At 32.9% G+C, this 21,204-nt stretch overlaps 1 protein-coding gene across 1 annotated transcript in view; it reads right to left on the minus strand.

The window, feature by feature from the left end:
* The window catches only part of LOC129232151 (UV-stimulated scaffold protein A-like), a 40,049-nt gene extending 19,588 nt beyond the window's left edge, over positions 1-20,461 (minus strand). Inside the window, exons 1-6 of the mRNA XM_054866392.1 lie at positions 20,164-20,461; positions 19,582-19,792; positions 15,300-15,419; positions 9,217-9,337; positions 7,647-7,907; positions 1,908-2,023 (exon numbers count right to left, since the gene is read on the minus strand). Of these exons, the coding sequence (XP_054722367.1) occupies positions 1,908-2,023; positions 7,647-7,907; positions 9,217-9,337; positions 15,300-15,419; positions 19,582-19,792; positions 20,164-20,276 (942 nt within the window). The 5' untranslated portion in view covers positions 20,277-20,461. The remainder of the gene's footprint in view (positions 1-1,907; positions 2,024-7,646; positions 7,908-9,216; positions 9,338-15,299; positions 15,420-19,581; positions 19,793-20,163) is intronic.
* Between the last annotated feature and the right edge of the window lie 743 nt (positions 20,462-21,204).

Below are 21,204 nucleotides of genomic sequence, written 5' to 3' on the forward strand. Positions count from 1 at the left end.
TACTTATTATAAGTTATCTTCTGAGAAATTCTTGAGGAATTTTGCTTGATTATAAAAACTATATGATGCAGCCTGCGGCCGCCCCTTGTTTTGGCCGCCCTTGTGCGGCGCACACTCTGCACACCTGCTAGGATCGGCCCTGCCTTTACAGTTATAGGATTCAGAAATAAAACATATGCATTAGTTGGAGCAAAGTCATAAAACATTTTCTTTAGATCTGACTCACATTTAATATTTAATTAAGCACTTTTAATGTGAATTAAAACTGTTACATTACTTATAATTTCATGAATATAAAATGCAAGTAAAAAAGGAATATTATATTACTTTGTTATGTTAATGATGTCATAAAAAAATAGTACATAACTCTTTGGTTATTTTTAATAAATGAATAATATTACTATGATTAATATGCTTTTGTAATGAAAATACCATAGTTAAAAAAATAAATATCAAAATATCATGATATTTTCGAAATAAATATCGGATATGTAACATGATATATACTGACTGATATATATCGGCGAATCCTGGTTTCAACTAGCCAGGTTTCAGTGACCTCGGGAAGTTTGATGTAATTGAAAGGGAGGGGTCAGAGAGCAATAGGAACGTAAAATAGGTTTCGAATGTGTTACGATAAAATGGGTGCTTTTTTCTACATTCAGTAAATTGCCTTTTCTCTTTGAAAGATTGAGACTGAGGATAAAACTCTTAACAGATAATCTGCCTGTGAATACTTGGCAGTTTACTTTAGTACAGGAAAACATTTTATCCAGAAACAATATTTTATATAATGATCAAGATACTTCGACCCAGTGTCTAAAAACAAACATTAACACACTGCTAACAAGTAAGGAGCAATGAATGCAAAAGAGTAAATAGCATTTCCATGACTTACATTTTTGTTTATAAGTACTTTCAGCAGTGTTAGAAAATATCATGATATTTTCGAAAATATCAAAAATTTCCGATATTTTGATATCTGACATTTTCAATCAGCACAAATTGAAGTCCTCAAAATAATAAATGCATCCTCAAATCACTCTTTATTTCCTTATGTTGTTATTACAATATGTAGACTTAAAATTAAGGTTTCTTTCATTATTTATATCTAATATTCCATTTAACATTTTTATCAATTTTAATGGAGTTAATTTAGCATTAGCTGTTTTACTCATTTCTCTTCTGTTAGCTACTTTTACTCCGTTATATGATTCAGAAATAAAGAATATGGATTAGTCGGTCATAAAACATTTTCCTTTTTCGGACCAACATTTAATATTTAATTAGGCATTTTTAGTATGCATTAAACTTGTTACATTACTAATAATTTAATGAATATAAAATAAAGAGGGAAAATTATATTATTCTGTTATATTAATTATGTATTAATACATCAAACCAATATAGTACGGAACTTTTTGATTACTTTAATAATAAATGAACAATATTGCTATGATTAATATAATTTGTGTATTGAAAATACTGTAGTTGAAAAAATAAATATCGAAAATATAAAATATCATGATATTTTCAAAATAAATATCAAATATATATTGTGATATATATCAGGATATATATCGACTGATATATATCGGCGAACCCTGACTTTCAGTTTAGCATTCGTTTCTTGACATAAAGGAAAAAAATATTCAGAATTTACAACCGATAACTGAACTATATCAATGACATGATGTAAGCTTTTCCCGTAACAGACAAGATTTGAAATTAAATCGAGCTTCAACTCAAAGAATTGCAAAATGGTTGACTTTTTATCACTTTTTGCAAAATAATTCTCAAATCAGTTCGAAAAACCTATAGATTGGTAAAAATCCACGAAACTCAAAAGCGGACTAAATTTTATGAGATAGTATTTGAAGTTTTTACAAAATAGTTGAGAAGCATACCTTCAACCACTTTGCAATTGTAGGCAAATAAGTTGCAGTGACCTGTCTATACAAATCATGTAAATTTTCAATCACTGGCAAATTGTCTTCACTTGCACTCACAGCAACTTCAGAACCTAAAACAGGAATCATTCATGGACATGAATAAATTTATTTTCCACAATTTACAGAAAACCACAGAAAAAAACAACTTTACAGAACTACTCTTAGTGCAAATGCATTGTTAAGAGTTCCAGTGCCACTTCAAACTTTCTTTAAATGACAACACAGTTCTTGAGAAAACACAGGAGATTTATTTACAATTATGTAGAAGAAATATTGTTAACAACTGCTTAATTAGGCAGATTAATACTGTAAGCTCAACGGTAAAACACGTATTTACATCAAAATACGCAATAACACAGCGCGAAGCTCAACGAGAAATGAAACTCACAGTTAGAAAGCAAACCAACTAACTCCCCCATTCTCGCGTTTTATACCAAGCGAAGAAATCTTTAGAAAATCCTGCAAAGTTCTACAAATTTCTCATATCTTCTTTATATTCCATTCACAAACCTTATCCTGGAGAAATGGAGGGACCGCATACTTCATTCGAATGTAAGGGGGGTTGTATATTCATTACAAGAAACTATTTACAGGTTAAGTTACTACAATAAATTTCAGATGAAGAATAATGGAATAAAAAACCAAATTTAGCTAGATTACAATAAATTAATCACAAAAATAATTACTATTTACAGAATTTGTAACAGTATGGTTGATAGACTATGACTTTCTAAATTCTTATACATGAAATTTGAGATAATTGCATTAAAAATGAAAACTTAAGAATAAAAACTAATAAAACAAAGGCCCAAAAGCCTTAAACCCGGAGCTTTGGAGTCGGACTGATTTTGTGGTAAAGGAGTCGGAGTTGGGGGTCCAAGGGTTAAAACTTCAAGAGTGGGAGTCAGTTATTTTCCATCAAAGTCCACAACTTTGACAGTGTAAAAGCCATTTAAACGATTCAGGTATACAGTGAACTCGTGCTGCAATAGGATTCGACTTGCCTGAAATGGCTCTAACGTGAATGGGGTTGTTTCCTTTAGTCAAAAGTACTACTTTTAGTGACTGAAATTGATAGAAAGAGTAAAAAAAATTAAAATGGACCCAGAAAATACTTTTATTTTCCCAACAGTTATTTTTTAATTAATTTTTTTAAATGTCCGAGTTTGAAAACAAGGCGTGATCTTTATGACGTCACAAATGATGCAATTTGGTGCATCATTTCTACCATGTTTCCACGTTATGGTAATCAAGAAGCGAATAAAATATTGCGCTCTACACTTACTATTAACCATATTGTTGCCAGTACATGTGAGTAAAGATGCCAATAAAATATTTTTCTCCGTGAATGGCAACACTGAATGGTATTTCATCGTTTGTGATGTCTCATGACAAAAACGTAAACAATGAAAGCACACTGATTTAAGTAATTTTTTTTAAATGTTAAACTTGAACAAATTATTTAAAAAATGGTCAGATCCTATATTTTTAAGCATGCTCTTTCAGAAAAAATACTTTTAAAATTCTGGAAACGACCCCATTTTCCCGTTTAAAAATTTTTAGAGCTATTTCGAATTCTAACCGCAATACAAAAATTTTCCTAAGGGAATTGTGGGGCGTAAGTATCCACTCTATTATTGGCTACAAAATATTGTTTCATTGTTTATTCATTTATTTGCTTATTTATTCATTCATTTGGAGAAACATATTTTTATTAATCAAATAAAAAGTATTCAATCAGAAAAATATTCTATTTTTCATATTGCTCCAAGCAAAGAAAAAAAGTGAAAATCTTCCACTTTTTCTTTTTTGAACAGATAAATGTATTCCCAAAAATAGAAAATAAAAATTTGTTGCATGTTTTACAAAAAATACATTTGGTCTTTTTGTTTGCGTACTGGCATTTTTGAAACAAATTTTTTCTTTGCTCATTTTGGAAAGGTAAGTAATCTTAAAAATTTCACCTTTTCCCACTTTCCCCAACATAGATTATCCTTTTAATTTTGAAAACATGAAAAACTAGTTACTTAACAAGATGTAAGGAGCAGTGGCGTACCAAGACAGATGGGGGCCTGGGGCGCTACTCGAAATGGGGGCCTACCTGGTATTAAAACTGAAGTTTCTCAAACTATGTGTACGTACCGTATATTACAGTAATTATTTTAAGTGGTACATTTTTACATATTTCAGTAGTGTTGGTTTGATTTCGGACACTATTGTAAATACCACAGTAAAACATATGGTTTTAAGTAAAATTTAGTAAATACTATATTTTTAATAAAATTGTGCTTTGTCAGAAAACATTAAAAACGGAAAAAAGTCCTAAAAGTATATTGTATCTTAAAAATTTATTGCATCTGAACATCCAAGTACAGTGAACAGAAACGTTTAGGCACTCCAGATTTAATTAATTTTAGGATAAAAATTGGCTTTTACAGAAAAAGACCCCTTTACTATTCCTTTGAGTAAGACACACCAGGGAACTATTTACCTGATAACATCACCTAATTTCAGAGAAAAATATTTTTAAAACATGCTTACCTAAATAAGGATGAAATTCACATGTTCACAGTCTAAATAAAACTTTTCTGCTAGGTCTCACTCACAAAAAAAAAAAAAAAAAAAAGAAAAACTCTTTTTTCTTCAGACAAAAAACTCGGGTGTGACCCTATATTTGCCTGGCGCGTTTGATTGAAGTGGAGAAAACGCTCCGCGCGGCTTCACTGGTAGAATCAAAAATATTTAATGTTTGACAGAAATTAAGACAAAAAAATTTTGCGTATGCGTGGGTTTTACTAATCCGATTTCTAAAGCGAAGAGCGTAATTTCTCCCGATTATCGGACAAAGCGCTAGCAACTATTTCTTTTGCTTGGCCGCAGCTCATTTCTCCATAGTCATGTAAGCTTGCAATCGAGTGTAGAATGGATGGGAGGAGGTATTATGCAGTCAAGGTCAAAAGTCCCGAAGGATTGACCAATTAAACAGTTTTACGCTGTCGAAAGGGGCATAGCAAAAAGGAAGTCCCCTTTGCTTGAGTCAGAAGGGGTCCGATTTGTTCTTAGAAGTTACACACACACACAGCTTCGGGCAGGAGACGAAACTTAAAACCGCAGAAGTGCAGCTGGTAAAAAGAAAAATTTATTTGACTGATTTTTCCAACGCCACAAAGGATAGACAACTTCTCATTTAGGAATGGATTTTCTTGGTTATATGTTTGAATTTGGTTTCAAAAATAGTGTATGAATTAAGACTAGACCATCGTAGTCTTAATACACAAAACAAAACATAAAACAGATATTTTAGCTGTATACTGTAATGATCAAAAATTATAAACGTGCATCTGTTATGCATTAGTTTTTTTTTATAAATTGTTTGAAAAAAAAAATGCATAAAACTTTGCTGAAAGCACTTAACAAAATAAAAGCAAATGATTTTTATAGGTTTAGTTAATTTAAAAATTCGGGGCCCCCATTAATTTCGTGGCCCAAGCGCTCATGTGCCTTTGTACACAAGGACGGGTCACTATGAAAAAAAGTCATATTTAACAAAATTTATGATATATACTCGCATATATAGGTAACTGATTAATATTTCTAATCATAATGTATATGACAGATCTACTGGATAAAATAAGATACAATTTCGGGGCTTATGTCAAAGCGGGGCCTGTGGGACATAATTTGCCCTCTCTTTGTTTAGGCAGGAGTCACTGAGAAAATATTCATTCTACATAAAAAGTCAACTTTTTATTTATCTAAACCATGACATAAGGCACGTCTGGCGAAAAAGAAAACGAATTAAAATTTTGGGGCCTATGTCAAAGCGGGGCCTGGGTATCATAAACCCTCCATTGATCCCGAAGAGGTATTGATTGTATCCCTGAACAAATATTTGTTCTTTAAAAAAATTATGATTTATTAAGCCAACTTGTTTAAGCATTCAAACCAAGATATGCGACAATATTGGTGAAAACCAAAAATTGAAATTTGGGGGCCTGTGTCAAAGCGGGGCCTGGGGCGGACCGCCCCCTCCGCCCCCCCTTTGGTACGCCACTGGTAAGGAGTAACTACACAGCATAAGCTAAAATTAAATTCGGGAAATTCATAGCTGCTTCATTAAATGACATACAGTACAACCTCGATGTCTCAAATCTCTCGGGATGGGAAAAAATTTCGAGATATCGAGTTATCAAGGTTTTTAAAAAATTACACTAGTAACTCTCACATTTACACACACGTATGCTATATGCATTTATATATGTACTATGGGACCACTTCGAATTACGATCAATAAAGTAGTCTTCAATATTTCACTAGATTTGAAATTTCCTAACTGTCGAAAGTGCACAAGATGAGAGTTTGAAATGAACAACAATTTCAACTTGGTTTTTTTCACCTAAAAATTTAAAAAATCTAACTTTATCTTTAACCAGTAACCTCACATTCAAAAAGTTCTCAGCAGCCATTTTGTAGGAGTTAAAAAAGCTAAATGATGAAAATGAGGAACACATTTTCCGTTTTCGTTTGAAAACTGACGGACGAAAAATTGAACCCCTTTCCTCAAAGTGGACAACATGTTCGAGAGAAATGCACAAAGATTTTAAACTCTGGGGAAAACACAGCACCCCCTTCATACCAACACTCCCCTATTATCTTGACCCCAATCCCCTATTCACAAAATTTCCAAGAAAAGGGATGAGAAACGTTAAGCAATTGTCCCTGGAACTGGTTTCACTACAAAAATTGCCAAAGCAAAACGACAACTGAAACTTGCTTCTGTGCAAAAATTTCGACATATCAAGGGTTTCGAAAAATAAATTTCGAGATAACTATGGAAAATACATAGGGGTTTTTATAGAAAATCCTGGAGAAACTTTCTGTTTCGAGACATCAAGGGTTTCGAGATATCAAGGTTTGACTGTACAGTCATCCCTCGCTACTTCACGCTTCGACTTTCGCAGCTTCACTACATCTCGTTTTTTTCTAGTTTTTTTTTTTTTCAAATATAATAAATTTTTATGCGCTCGTGTAAATTTTTTTCTACAAAAGAATAACAAAGTATATGTCTTTTAAGTAAGGTCTGAGGGGCTAGTAGTACTAGTTGAGGGAGTGGAGGTATAAAATCGCGAAAGAAAGTGTAGGGAATCGCTATCCCATTTTAACTGTTAAGCACTAACTTCAAAGTATAAATCACTGTATTATTACTAGGGGATAAATACATCTGTAAATGGTGTTCAACAATGTACTTTTTAAGTTGTACACGTAAATGTAGAGCAAGACGGGGGCACCTATGGTCACTAATGGGCAATTGATTCTTCATCGAACAAGTTGAGGTTTTTTCATAGATTAGTAGTAGTGTATAAGAACTGCGTGCGTGTGTGTGTAGTTTATTTCCCAACAATTAACAATGTGATATCTATTACGTCTAACATATCTAACTTCCTCATATTTTGTGCAATATATTAAGTAATACAAATATAATGGTGGCTAAGGGTGCTGTTTCATGTCAAGGGGGCTCTAACTATGATAAAAACCTATTTAAATTGCCGTAAGTAAGTTTTATGCCCTCTAATTAGAAAAATATATACCGAATCCTACTTCGCGGAAATTCAGTTATCGCGGTCAAGTCTGGAACGAATTAACCGCGATAAACGAGGGTTGACTGTATATATTGATCAAATAAATAACACTCACTATTTTTCATCTCTACAGTAATGGATTTCTTCATGTTATACAAGCCATGTGGTCGCAGATCACTTTCGGCTGGCTCATATTCATTCACATCGGTCTCGGATCCATCTTTTGTTGAAGGCTCTTCATCTTCTTGGGAAGAAGCTTTTTCGCCAGAAGTCGGGACAAAATCCAGATTTGAGAAAAAATCGTCAGGATGAGGTATCAAAAGACGAAAGCAATTCTCCATTTGTGTAGTAACGCTTACCATGTCATTGGTAAGCTCTAAGAACAAAATTAAATAACAAATCTGTAGATAGAGAGCATAATACAACATGATTATGATCAATTGCCTTAGTATATAAGACATTCAGATGCCCAGTAGCGTAACTATGGGGTGTAGCACCCCTGGCAAACTAAAAAAATGCCCCCCCCCCAGGGTCCCCCTTATGGGAAGTCATCTGAGGTCATTGCGACCTCCAGAATTTTCTTTTTTTTTTTGGAACATTTTGATTAGTTGATTCGACAAATAGCAGGCAGCATTATAATTTTTTTTCTTATTTTCTTTTTTAGAATTGTTTTCAATGATGCCCAATGTTCCTCCTCCGTAGATGTTATGTCTCTAGCTCTTTTCTTTAGAGTTTTTTTTTCTTTTTTTTTTAATAGCATTTTTCAAATTCTATGATTAAAAAAAAAAAACCTCTTAATTTTTTTTTAAATCAGTTGAAATGCCGCACCCTTGGCTGCTGCATCCCTGGCGAGAGCCCCTCCTGCCAACCCATAGTTACGCTACTGCAGATGCCATAGTGGTTAAGTCGATATTCTGTTGCTTTTTGTGTATCTCAATGGAATAAATAACATTCTAAGTTCTTAAAAGGTAACACAAAACTATAAGATATAATATTATATGCTTTTCTGATCAAATGAATGAACCACTATTACTGTACAAAAATCAGTAATTTTCTTTTTTTTCTGGACTTAATGAATTTTTTTTTAAATCAGTGTTTTCTAACCTGTATTGACCATAGATCTTGGAAAAGTATTATGGACAGTGAAGTTTTTAAAGCATTTATTTAAAACAAAAAACAAACAAACAAACAACAAAAACTGTATTTGGTATTAAAGAATTGATACCACCTATATTGAGCATAAGATTTCTATTATGAGATACAAAAATATTTGGATGCAAGGACAAGTAATTTTGTCACTGCTGTTCATAAATACAGAATTTTTATTACTTATGGGCAATACTCTTGGGGGGTGGGGGGAAAGCCTTTGAAAACTAAAAACTTTTTCAACATAGACAAAAAGTTTTTAAAATATGAAAAAAAAAATTATTGGGAAACATATAAAGAAATTTGTGTTTCAATTTAAACAATTTAAAAATTGTAAATAGAAATATTTGTTAGCTTATTTTGATTTTTTGACAAAAAATTTTAGGACTTTTAAATTACAAGATTTAAGTTACCACTATTTTCTGGGAAGGAAGGTGTAGATAATGTAGATTTAAAACTTTAATGAGAAAAAAACAAAAATCTAAGTTTTGAATTTATTTTGCAGCATGAATAAATAAATGAAAACAATCTGCCATTACCTTGCATTTCAGTTTGCACTTTAAGAATTTTTTCCTGTACCACCCTTGCCATTCGTTCGTCTTCTTGCCTTTGACGTTCCCTCTCAGTAGCATTTCTTGCTTCTAGATCATTAAAGTCAACCTAAATATTTGTAAAAAATATGATAATTTTTTAGGCTTCAAATTACTTTCAAGGACCTTGGACTCATTTCACACAAAATGAACCCATGTCTTAGTTTTGTACCTCAGATCCAGAACAACATAAGTCACATAATCGCGACTTTGCAGGAGAGAGGAAAAAGGGTGTATGGCACATGCAAAAGAATGTTATAAGGAAGCACTCTTTTAACACTGGTATAAATAAAAGGATTTTTTTTTCTTTTTTTTTCTTTAGAATTACTTCACATAGCTGAATGTGGAATAGGATTCAACATGCAATGCACTAATAATCTGAAAATCGCAATTTTTGGACTGTGGACAGCAGGGAGACAGCTCAAGTAATTTTGCCGCCCTAGGGGAGGTTGACAAATGCCGCCCCACCCCTCTCCATTTCTCTTTCTAAAGTAAGCTATTCAAATACAAATCGATAATAAACAAAAAAATTAAATTCTGACTTACATATCAGCTTTAACACTGTTTTCCGGGTTCGAATATTCCAGACAGACTGGTACATTAAAAGTAATCCTTTGACTCGAAACTGAAGCCTTTCACCCATTTGTAACTTAAAACTAAATTTTTAAAAATCTATCATTTTTTAAAACAATGGCAGGACGGGTTTGGAACATCTAAACAAGTCGCAATTGTTGCAAACATCTTAGCTTATCACTTAAAGTTTGTGGTTGAGATCACAAAACAGGAACTAAACCTGCAGAAATAAGGGCTGTGTTTTATAGTTGAGATTTCGAGATGAAAATATTAAATCAATATAGCATTTAAGAAATGATGTGTATTTCTCATTCCCTATTAACAGTGCTCAAATTTTAACTTGAGTTTCAAGTTGAATTCCAAACTATTTTCTGCACATGAAAACACAGGAACACAATTTAAAGGATCTTTTTTAGCGTTACAGCAGCTAATCTTATGGCATGGCACTGAAAAACAAATTAATGTTTTCAACAATTAAAAAAAAAAAAATAAATAAATAAATAAAAATAAAAATAAATAAATAAATAAAATCTATATAAATAAAACAAAGAATAGGGGGAAAAGGAGGCACATGTGAACATTTTTTTTTTCATTTCTTAATATCTCAAAAATTGTTATCAATTTTCAGAGCAAAAGTGTCACTATGATTAAATCCTCTTTTCTTTGCACCCGGGAATTTTTGAAAAATATATTAAATTGTTCACATTTGCTCCTATACGGGGGGGGGGGGGGGTTATATGAACAATGATTGAAAAATACAGAAAATGCATCATATTTCAACGAAAAATTCTTTAATATGAAACGTATGTATATACCAATTACACTGAAGGGTTTGTAACCAAGTATCAGTTGTATGGGTCAGTAAATTGTGCAGTAACTGACAATAAAAATAAATAAATAAACAAATAAATAAATAAATAAAACATTTTTTTCCAAACTATTTAACTCTGCTTACTATCAAATTTTAAAGTTTCGTAACATGTTCTAATCATAGGATCGACAGGGAAAAACTTATCAGATTAAACAATACAAAGAATACTTTATTATGTGAAGCTCATTTTTGTTATATGGTGCGATTAAGCTTCATACAGAATATGATGATGAGATTTAAAATTATTTTACATTTCAGTTTTTAGTTAAAGGAAAATATTTTTTCTTTTTTTCTTGTAAAGATTATGTAACACTAAATTGTTGGCCAACTATTTAGGAAACAAAAGAATTAAAAGCATAAAAAAAAGTAATTAAAAAAACATTAATTTGAACTTTGACGTGTTGAATTCAAATTATGTTTTTCGCAATCATGGGTATGGTTGTGTATGTAGGCGTGTATGTTTGTGTGGGGGAGGTTGTTTGTGTGTGGGGGGATGTGTATGTGTGTGTAGGCATGTGTGTGTGAGAGTAGTTGTGTGTTTGTGTATGAAGGGTAAGTGTATGTGTGTGGGTAGTTGTGTGTTTGTGTGGGGTGGGGGCATGTGTATGTAGTTGTGTGTGTGTAGGCATGTGTATGTGTGGGTAGTTGTGTGGTGTGTGTATGTGTAGGTGTGTGTGTGTATATGTTTGTGTGTGTAGGTGTATGTGTGTGTATATGTTTGTGTGTGTAGGTGTATGTGTGTGTAAGTGTAAGTGTAGGCAAGTAAGTGACACAACCTGGAGACGGTTTTTCTAGGTTCTAGAGGAGCAGCATCGGGAGGGGACAGTCGACGGTGGTGCTGCAGAGGAAGGCGGGGGGAAAATAAAATCATAGGAATTCAAAACTGTCAAGTGAGAACCATAAGCAATCCTGATTGCTCAAAAAATAAATAAATAAATAATTTTTAATAATGTAATAATAGACAATAACTGACTGTACAAACTGACTGTAGCAAAATATAAATAATAAACCTTTGCACCATTTTTCATAGTTATAATGACCCCACACTAATTTTATATTACGGAGAGGATATGGAAACCGTTCACAAGTGCAACGTCTCATACTTTAGAACTTCTTTTTAAAAACAAAGCATTCTTAATTTAATTTGAAAATTTAAACATAGTCATAAATTTACTTGAATGTTTGTATAATGGTTTGCAATAATTAGGTTTAGCTTATTAGTTTGTTTAAAATATGTTTTCACTTGAAGAAGACAGCAATAAAATTACACAACACCAGCTAATAACAAAGAAGCTGTCACCACGAGAAACATAAACCGGCTCATTGCTCCAAAAGTTAGGGCAAGAAGTAGGACTGGTACAGTCATTACTTGAGAAATTTTGAAGATTTTTCGCTTGACTTCACCTTAGTAAAACAAACCATGTTCACATGTGCCCTCTAAACAAATTAAATTACATTTCTCACTGATTACAATAGTATCAATAACAAGAATAATAAATAAAAATTCAAGTTGCATTTGTGAAATAAGTAGGGTCTGGTGGGGTAAAGTGGTCATAAAATAGTAGGTTTTCAACTTAGGTGGATAATAAATACAATAAATTCTTTAAATACTTCAACTTTTTTTGTTATTATTTTACATTGCATTATTAAAGAACACGTACACTGAATTTCAGGGAAAAAAATATTGATTTAAGTAGTTTTATAACATTTTCATTTCCCTTTGTATTTATGACCACTTTACCCCATGGGGTGGGGGAAAGTGGTCATAGCATGGGGGAAAGTGGTCATAGCTAAAAACAGCTGCAAAACTGTTACAAATAACCCTATTATTTGTATATTTCGGTTATTTTTATAGTTACAAGTATATGTGCGAGTATATGCAGGTATGCAAGAGTATATACGTGTCGAGTAAACATGTTCATATATGAATAAATACATGTATACATCAGATACATGCATGCATGTGCCTACTCAAGTATATTTGTGTATACACGAGCATATAAGCATGTATACGTGATTGCCTACAGGAGTGTACACGTGCCTACACGAGTCACGTGTATATGCTAGTATTTATGCGCAAAACGAACAGCATTTGCGTGTTTGCACATGTATCTCGAGTGTATACGTGCATACCTGAGTTTCTGAGTATATACGTGTATAGTCGACGTATATACGCATATATAAGTGTACATAGATACACTACTGGTCATTAAAATTGCTACACCAAGAAGAAATTGCCAGAATGAAGCTAAATTTTACACACGTGATAATAAAATTGACATTAGAAGGTAATTACAAAATTAAAGCAAATTGATCATTTATAGTTGGAAAAATCTCGAATAAATGGAGGTTTAAGTACCCTGTTAAGCCACCTCTAGCGTGAATGTACGATGTACTTGAAGCGAAACAATCGGGCATTGAGACATAACAGTCTCCTACGATATCCTGCATCATCTTGTACCACAGTTGCTGTAAACGTGCCACTCATTCGATCAAACTCATACGTGTTAGCACTCACGGCGGGGCTCCTAGGAACCATTTTTTAACATGACAATGCTCGGTCAAACACAGCAAGGGTGTAAAGGAATTTCCTCTTCCGCATTATCACTTTCTCTGGTCTGCGATTTGTGACTTGTCACAAATTGAGCATATCTGGGATCACTTGAGACGGTCAATTGGACAGCCTGTAAGTTTGATCAAATTAGTGGCGCGTTTACAGCAACTGTGGTACGAGAAGACGTAAGACATCGTACGAAACTGCTGTACCTCAATGCTCAACCGTATCGGTTCTTAAATTCCAACTAGAGGTGGCGCAACAGGGTACTTGAACCTCCATTCATGTGAGATTTTCCAGTAATAAATGATCATTTTGCTTTCATTTCGTAATCGTTTTCTAGTGTAAAGGTTGTCATCACGTGTGCAAAATTTTGTTTTATTCAGACTATTCCTTCTTGGTGTAGCAATTTTAACTGCCAGTAGTGTACTTACATACATATACGGGTATACACGAGTTAATTCGTGGATATATCCAGTGCGTGTTTGGTACGTGTCTACTCACGTATATATATGTGGAAGCAAGAGTATATACGTATGCTTACGTGTAAACACGATTCTATACTTGTTAGGCGTATATACGTACATTTACGTGTAAACACCAGTACATGTATCCACGTATATCTACGAGTATATCCGCTAATATACATGTATGCTTACATAGTGAATCCAAGATCTTGGAAAAAATCTAAGTGGTGTGAAAGGGGAGGATAAGAAGCAAAGAATCATAAGGAACTTATGGTCGTTGACGCGCTACATGCACACAAAGCCAGAAATCGATGGAATGAAAACAGGTCACAAATTTTTTACACAAAGATGATTTTACCCGACATTTTAGTTCTTAAGAAATATTTAGACAGTTGTTAAAAAGTAAGGCCTGTAGTAGCTCTAATACACGCATTGCAACAAAGGCACAACGACTGATGAAAGTTTTTCAAGAGTCTCGTAATTGCAACAGAGTGATTGCGACGCATGTATTACAGATGCCGGTCGCAAATTTCATCAATCACTTTTCTCTTCAATTCACTTCACAAACTTTCTTAAGTCGTTGTGTAAAATTGTCTTTTTTGTAATAAATTTGTGACCTGTTTTGCATTCATTAGTTTCTGACTTTGCGTGCATGTAGCGCGTCAGCGTTGAGTTTGTGGCCATATGTTTCTTGCTTCTTATCCTCCTCTCTAACACCTTTTAAAAATTTGCCAAAGAGTTTAAACTCACCCTGCATACATGTATATCATATGCTAGTATGTAAGTGTCAGCTCGAGTACGTACGCGTATATACGTCGTGTCTACCTGAGTATATAAGTGTTCGTATATGTACGAGTATAAGAGGATATATACGTGAATAGTCGAATGTACATCTGTATAGATAAAAAATACTACGAGATACCCAAATACGTGTTTATTGGTGCATTTATGTGAATACGTATATATACGTGCCTACACGAGTATATGCGTATGCATGCGCATTATCAATATTATTTAACCTTGTTTACTGTAAAAACAATACATATTAAGTGAAATTAATATTTAATTTATATCTGCCTTATGCTTAAAGATTAAGTGATTTTAAAAGAACGATATTCGTTAAGCCTAATATTATGACCACTTTACCCCATCTTACTAAAATTGTTCTAAAAAATTATTCAAAATAGATTCAGCTAATTGCTAATGAGTATGAGTTCTTGAGACATGTAGGAAGCTTCCTGCGCAGTCAATCTGTTCATAATTCTAACAAACAAAATTTCCCAAGGAAGTTGAAAAAGGTGTTTATATTTTATAAAAATTCATAATCACACAAAATATTTTTTTTACCAAATAAAATTTTGCCAGTTGTAAAATTTTGTGTTCAAAATGTAGTTTCTAACTGCATTACTCTAAAATAAAATTTTCACATTCATTCGAACATTTATTTCTAAGGTATAGCCATTTATTTGAATTATGACCACTTTACCCCATTGACCACTTTCCCCCACCAGACCCTATATAATAAACACAGGAAAAATACTGTGTTACTAAGTAAAAACATAAATACCTTTTTGCATTTCTTCAGATAGTTAAAACCTAGCTGCAGACGAGTATATTTGTCGCCAAACTTTGTACACCAATTCTGTATAAATTCCAAAGCTTTCCTTTTTAGTTCTTTAGCAGCTGGCTAAAAAAAAAACTTTAATCAGAACAGTTTATAAACGAGCTGATGTGTGCATCACATGACTTCCTTTTACTCCAATTTAATGTGATTTTCTCATTATTGGCAGTTTTAATGTGATTCAATAGTTTACTCTCTAAATATCACCAACAGTTAAATGAAAAATTATCATATAAGCTTTGTGCTACAATATGATTAAGATGAAAAGACAACGTAAATAAAGCACAAATATTCGAGAAAATACAGCATATAGCTATTTCAAGGCTACAATGGAGCCTCTTCATCAGTGCAAAAGCTCACCATCACAACCAGAAGTTGCGAGAGAACTGACAAAAAAAAAAAAAACCAGGTGGACACCGGTATTTATACCAAAGAGAGCCAACCAATAAGAATACAGGAACATGACAACAAACAACCAATCAACGAACAGCATGTACGCTCCGGGCTCAAAGCAAGGCAAGAGACATCCAATCGGAAGCCAGGAGACAAAAAGAGCTTCGCTGGACTTTCTGGTCACTGTTTTGTTTTTTCATCTGCAAAGATTATTTGTAAATGTTCTTCGGTTTATGACCTCGATTTCTGGGAAGCTTACCATATTTGGAAAAATTCTCATTCTCTTGTCAATGATTTTTCCAGCACTCCATTTTTTCATGATATTTGGAAGCAATTTCTATAATTGCCTTTCCTGTTTCTTTGGTGTCTCGCACTCTTTTTGTCTCCTGGCTTCTGATTGGATGTCTCTTGCCTTGCTTTGAGCCCGGAGCGTACATGCTGTTCGCTGATTGGTTGTTTGTTGTCATGTTCCTGTATTCTTATTGGTTGGCTCTCTTTGGTATAAATACCGGTGTCCACCTGGTTTTTTTTTTTTTTTTTTTTTTTTTTTGTCAGTTCTCTCGCAACTTCTGGTTGTGTTGGTGAGCTTTTGCACTGATGAAGAGGCTCCATTGTAGCCTTGAAATAGCTATATGCTGTATTTTCTCGAATATTTGTGCTTTATTTACGTTGTTTTTTCATCTTAATCATATCACCAACAGTGTCCAAATTAAAACCAGATTTTTAAAAAAAATTTTAAAAAAAATTGCTAAATTTGTCGCCAAGTTGACGACAAAACTTGCCGACCAAAAGACTGGCGATATATCGCCAAATGTCCACCAAATTATAACACCACTTGAGTTTACATCGAAATTAATAATGATTTCCCCAAAAAAAAGGGCAAAAGACCCCCTTTGGAGCATCCAAATGCAACCAAAAAGGGAGGTGCACAACTAGACCCCACTAGGAGTCTAAGTACCAAATTTCAACTTTCTAGGATATTCTGTTTTTGAGTTATGCAACACATACGCACATACATATGTATATACAGACGTCACTAGAAAACTTGTTGTAATTAATTCGGGGATCGTCAAAACAGATATTTCGGGTGTCTGTACATTCATAAGCTTATATCCACGTTGTGGTCGGGTGGAAAAAGAAACTCAACATTCATTCGGGGGTGAGCAAAATGGAAATTAAGGCCGATTTTTGAGTGAACATTTTTTCGCGAATACACGACTTCCTTTTTTGTAAAAGGAAGTAAAAATGATCATGCAGCATGAAAAACAAAATTGTACAACTTGCTTGAGAAAAAAGGAGAAACAGTCAGAAATAATATTATTACATGCAACATACCGACAGACTGGTTAGTGGTTATCCCATCCATAGGGGGGATAGTTCATCCTTGTTTTGAACTCATCAGTCTGGAATAGGGAATAACCAAGCTGGAGGCAGACGCCATCTTATTGAAGCTGAGAGTGGCAACAAACTAGTAGATAAAGTAAAGTTATCCACCAGTTATCACCAATGACACTCCAGCTTTGCCTTGAATTGAAGAGTTGAACCGCTCAGTGACTGCAAACCTTCGCCTTAGCCCTGGCTTAGGGGCAGGGGAGCAGGGGCGTAGCTAAGGGGGGGGTTTTGGGGACAAAACCCCCCCCGAAAAGTTAGTCTCAAAAAAAAAAAAAAAAAAAAAAAGAAAAAGAAGAGAGAAGAGAAAGAAAAAAAAAGAAGAAAAGGGAAAAATTCCAAGCGATTATACATATATATATATATATATATATATATATATATATATATATATATATATATATATATATATATTATATATGTATATATTATATATATATATATTATATATGTATATATTACATATGTATATATATATATATATATATATATATATATATATATATATATATATATATATATGTATATATATATATATATATATATATATATATGTATATATATATATATATATATATATATATAAGAAGTAACCCCCCCCCCCCCCGAAAGTCGGGTCTAGCTACGCCACTGCAGGGGAGTGCACAGAAATTTTGGCGCCCATCACAAATGAATTTTATCGGCCTCGATATTGTTCACCTTGCTATATTTCACCCCTCATTTCAAAAATCTCGCCCTCCCCCCCTTCAGGCTTGGGCCAACAAGTGATCCCCCCCCATGCACGTCTCTGCTTAGGTGCGATAACTCACTGCTAAACACCCAAGATTTGCCTTCAATTCACAACTGGAACCATGCTGCGGACACTCGCTGCTGAGATAAATTTACTTTTATCTACAAGTTTGTTGCCGCTCTCAGCTTCAATGAGATGAGATCTGCCTCTAGCTTGGTTATTCACTATTCTAGACTGAAGAGTCTACAACAAGGGCAAAACTGCAGTCTGTGGATGGGATAAATGGGCTGTCGGTAGTAATTATGCCTTAACCATAGCTTAAAGGTGGTAACTTACTGTTTAATAAAACAATTAGTTCATATTCCGTGCTGGATTGACAAATTTTCCAAACCGAGGAGAAATGATTTTCCTCTTCTAAAATAGCGCAGGTAAGTGCATTTTTGAGCAAAATTGCAATTTCAAAGCGTATGTACGTAATCTTCAGTAAAAGATTTGTGACAAAAAACTTTGCTTTTTTAGTACTGCAACCCCCCCCCCCTTTTGACACAAGTGTTTAACAAAAAAGAAAGGCTAAACTACTCAAAGGCTAAAAATAAACATTTTGATACAATCCTAGGAACATTATCGTCGAAATCTCATAATACAATTTTTAAAAAACTTGAATTTACCAATCACAGTAAATAGGATACTTGCTATATGAAATATATTTACTTTTCCCCTTAATTATAGGCAGGGTTCGAAAATATTATGATTTTTTCTAAAATATCCGATATTTTGATATATATTGGATATTTCGATATATATACCCGATATTTTCAAGCAGCACAAACTAAAGTCTTCAAAATAGTAATTGCATCCTCAAATCATTCTTTATTTTCTTATATTTTTACTACACTATGTAGACTTAAAATTAAGGTTTCTTTCATTATTTATATAATATTTCATTTAACATTTTTATCAATTTTAATATTGCTAATTTAACATTAACTGTTTTACTCATTTTTTCTTCTGTTAGCTACTTTTACAGTTATATGATTCAGAAATAAAAAATATGCATTTGTCGGTGCACAGTCATAAGACTTTTTTTCTGATCAATGTTTAATATTTGATCAGGGACTTTTAACATCAATTAAAACTGTTAAATTATTAATAATTTTATGAATATAAAACAAAAAAGGAATATATTACTTTGTTATATTAATGATGTATTAATCCATCTTAAAAATATAGTACATAACTATTTGGTTGTTTTTAATTATAAATGAACAATATTACTAAGATTAATATAAATTTTACACAAAATGCCGTATTTTAAAAAGTAAATATCAAAAATATGAAAATATCATGATATTTTCAAAATAAATATCGGATATATATCGGCGAACCCTGATTGTAGGGGAAAAAAAGAAAGAAAAATAGACAAAAATTAACTTTGCTATTATTTAAAACCACATTAATAACTTATTAATCATATTAAATGTTTTTTCACTAAATAAAAAATTTAACAAAACTATGGTTATTTTGTAACATTACTTTTATCTTTGTAATTTAAAACTCAGTTCTTGTTTGAAAGGTTTTCTACGCAAGAAGTTATTTTTGATTTCTGAATTTTTTTACGATTTATTTACTTATTTATTTATTTTTATTATTATTGTCACTCATTGAGAAAACTTTTTAGCAAGTTCCAGTGCATAATTAGAAATGATTTTCTATTACCAAAGGCAAGGGAAGAGGACTATCTGGATTTGTCTCAACAACTAATTCAAAAAATTCTTCAAGGCTGACTTCCAACAGCTTCCTGAAGACAGACGATCTGCAAAACAATTCATTTATGATCTGCAAAGCACTGAAACGGATTTCTGAATGCTCCTTCCTCAATTGCGTCATCACAGCATAGTATGCATAATTCACATGACTATCTGATGATCTGAAAGCAAATTATACGTAAAAATATTAATACATTAGTTTCGAATAAAATAAACTTATCAAACTTTTTGAGCAATGTTAAAAACCCATAGTTTATGGCAGATATTGAAATTTGTTGTTTTGTGGGTCTATGAATAAAAAACTAAACATAATAAATTTGTAACCACTCGGCAACAAATGTGATAAATTTGATGCTAGAAATGAGACGATTAAATCAAGCCTTGGCTTGATACTGTCAATATTAAGTCAATTACTCAAAGTCACATACAAATTTAAGTGAGTTTAAAGTAATATAATGAAAAGTTTAAAAAGTTAAGATAATTGAAAGTGCAATGAGAATAACATTGAATTTAAATGTAAAAAAAAACGTACTTGCAAATGTTTTTCAACTTCTTCATTAATGCTTCATCAAGAGTACGTTTACCAGTCGTAGTTAAAGTTTCGATAATTTTTAAAATCTCAGATTCCTTATCACTTGAAGACATGATTGCAAGCCAGATTGAGAAATGCGTAGCGCTCCAAATTTAAGAGATAGCGGCAATAAAATTCATCTTGAACACTTAGAAATATAAAATGGGTTAGAAGACACATAAAAAATAGATCTTATAGATTAAACAGTGTGAATTCTCTCCAGAAATTTCTAAAATTTCGATGATTAAAGAACCACCTTGTTTACAAAACAAAATGAAATCTGCATCTATTCAATCAATCAATCTTTAGAATAATGATTCGTGTAAAAATTATCGGCTTGGCCTCCATTATATCTGTTGAGAGGAGGAACCTGGAGCGTATTTTTTTTCGTCTTATGGGATAAAAGTACTGTAGTGTAATTGTAAATGGAATGACGTATATCAAATCATAAATTTGATGTGTGTAATGCAACCGATTAATAAGAACAGAAAATTTCTAACAGCTTGTGATAAACTTAACTTTTACCAACTCTTGCAAAGCGGTGGACGATACATCACCATCGGCTGAAGGATCGAAGGAAGTGACGTAACGAGCTTTCCACCAGAGAAGTATCCGGAAGTATCCCTACGCGAGCGGGAAATCGGGCTGTCACAATGAATGTGTCAAAAATGGACGATAATGTTCAATGTTGGGCGAAATTGTTTCTCAAATGCGAATCTCCTTATTTCTGATATGTTTCATCTTATGACAACTAAATGGCGAGCGGGGCACGAAATGAGGGGGCGACGCGATGTAAGGCGTAGAACCTTTGTGTCTTTTGAAGTACTCGTAGATAAAAATTCTGAGAACATATACCTGTTTAGAATCTAACAAAGGGCACTTCTCCTTTGTTTAGTTCCCTCTAAATTTCTTGGAATATAGTCCCTGCGTGGGCTTCCTGGGGAAGTGGGGAATCTAGCATTAAATTTTGCTGCTTATTTTAAATTCAAATGCATTCAAAAT

Source organism: Uloborus diversus, unplaced genomic scaffold, assembly GCF_026930045.1.
Source record: "Uloborus diversus isolate 005 unplaced genomic scaffold, Udiv.v.3.1 scaffold_11, whole genome shotgun sequence".
Lineage (NCBI taxonomy): Eukaryota > Metazoa > Arthropoda > Arachnida > Araneae > Uloboridae > Uloborus > Uloborus diversus.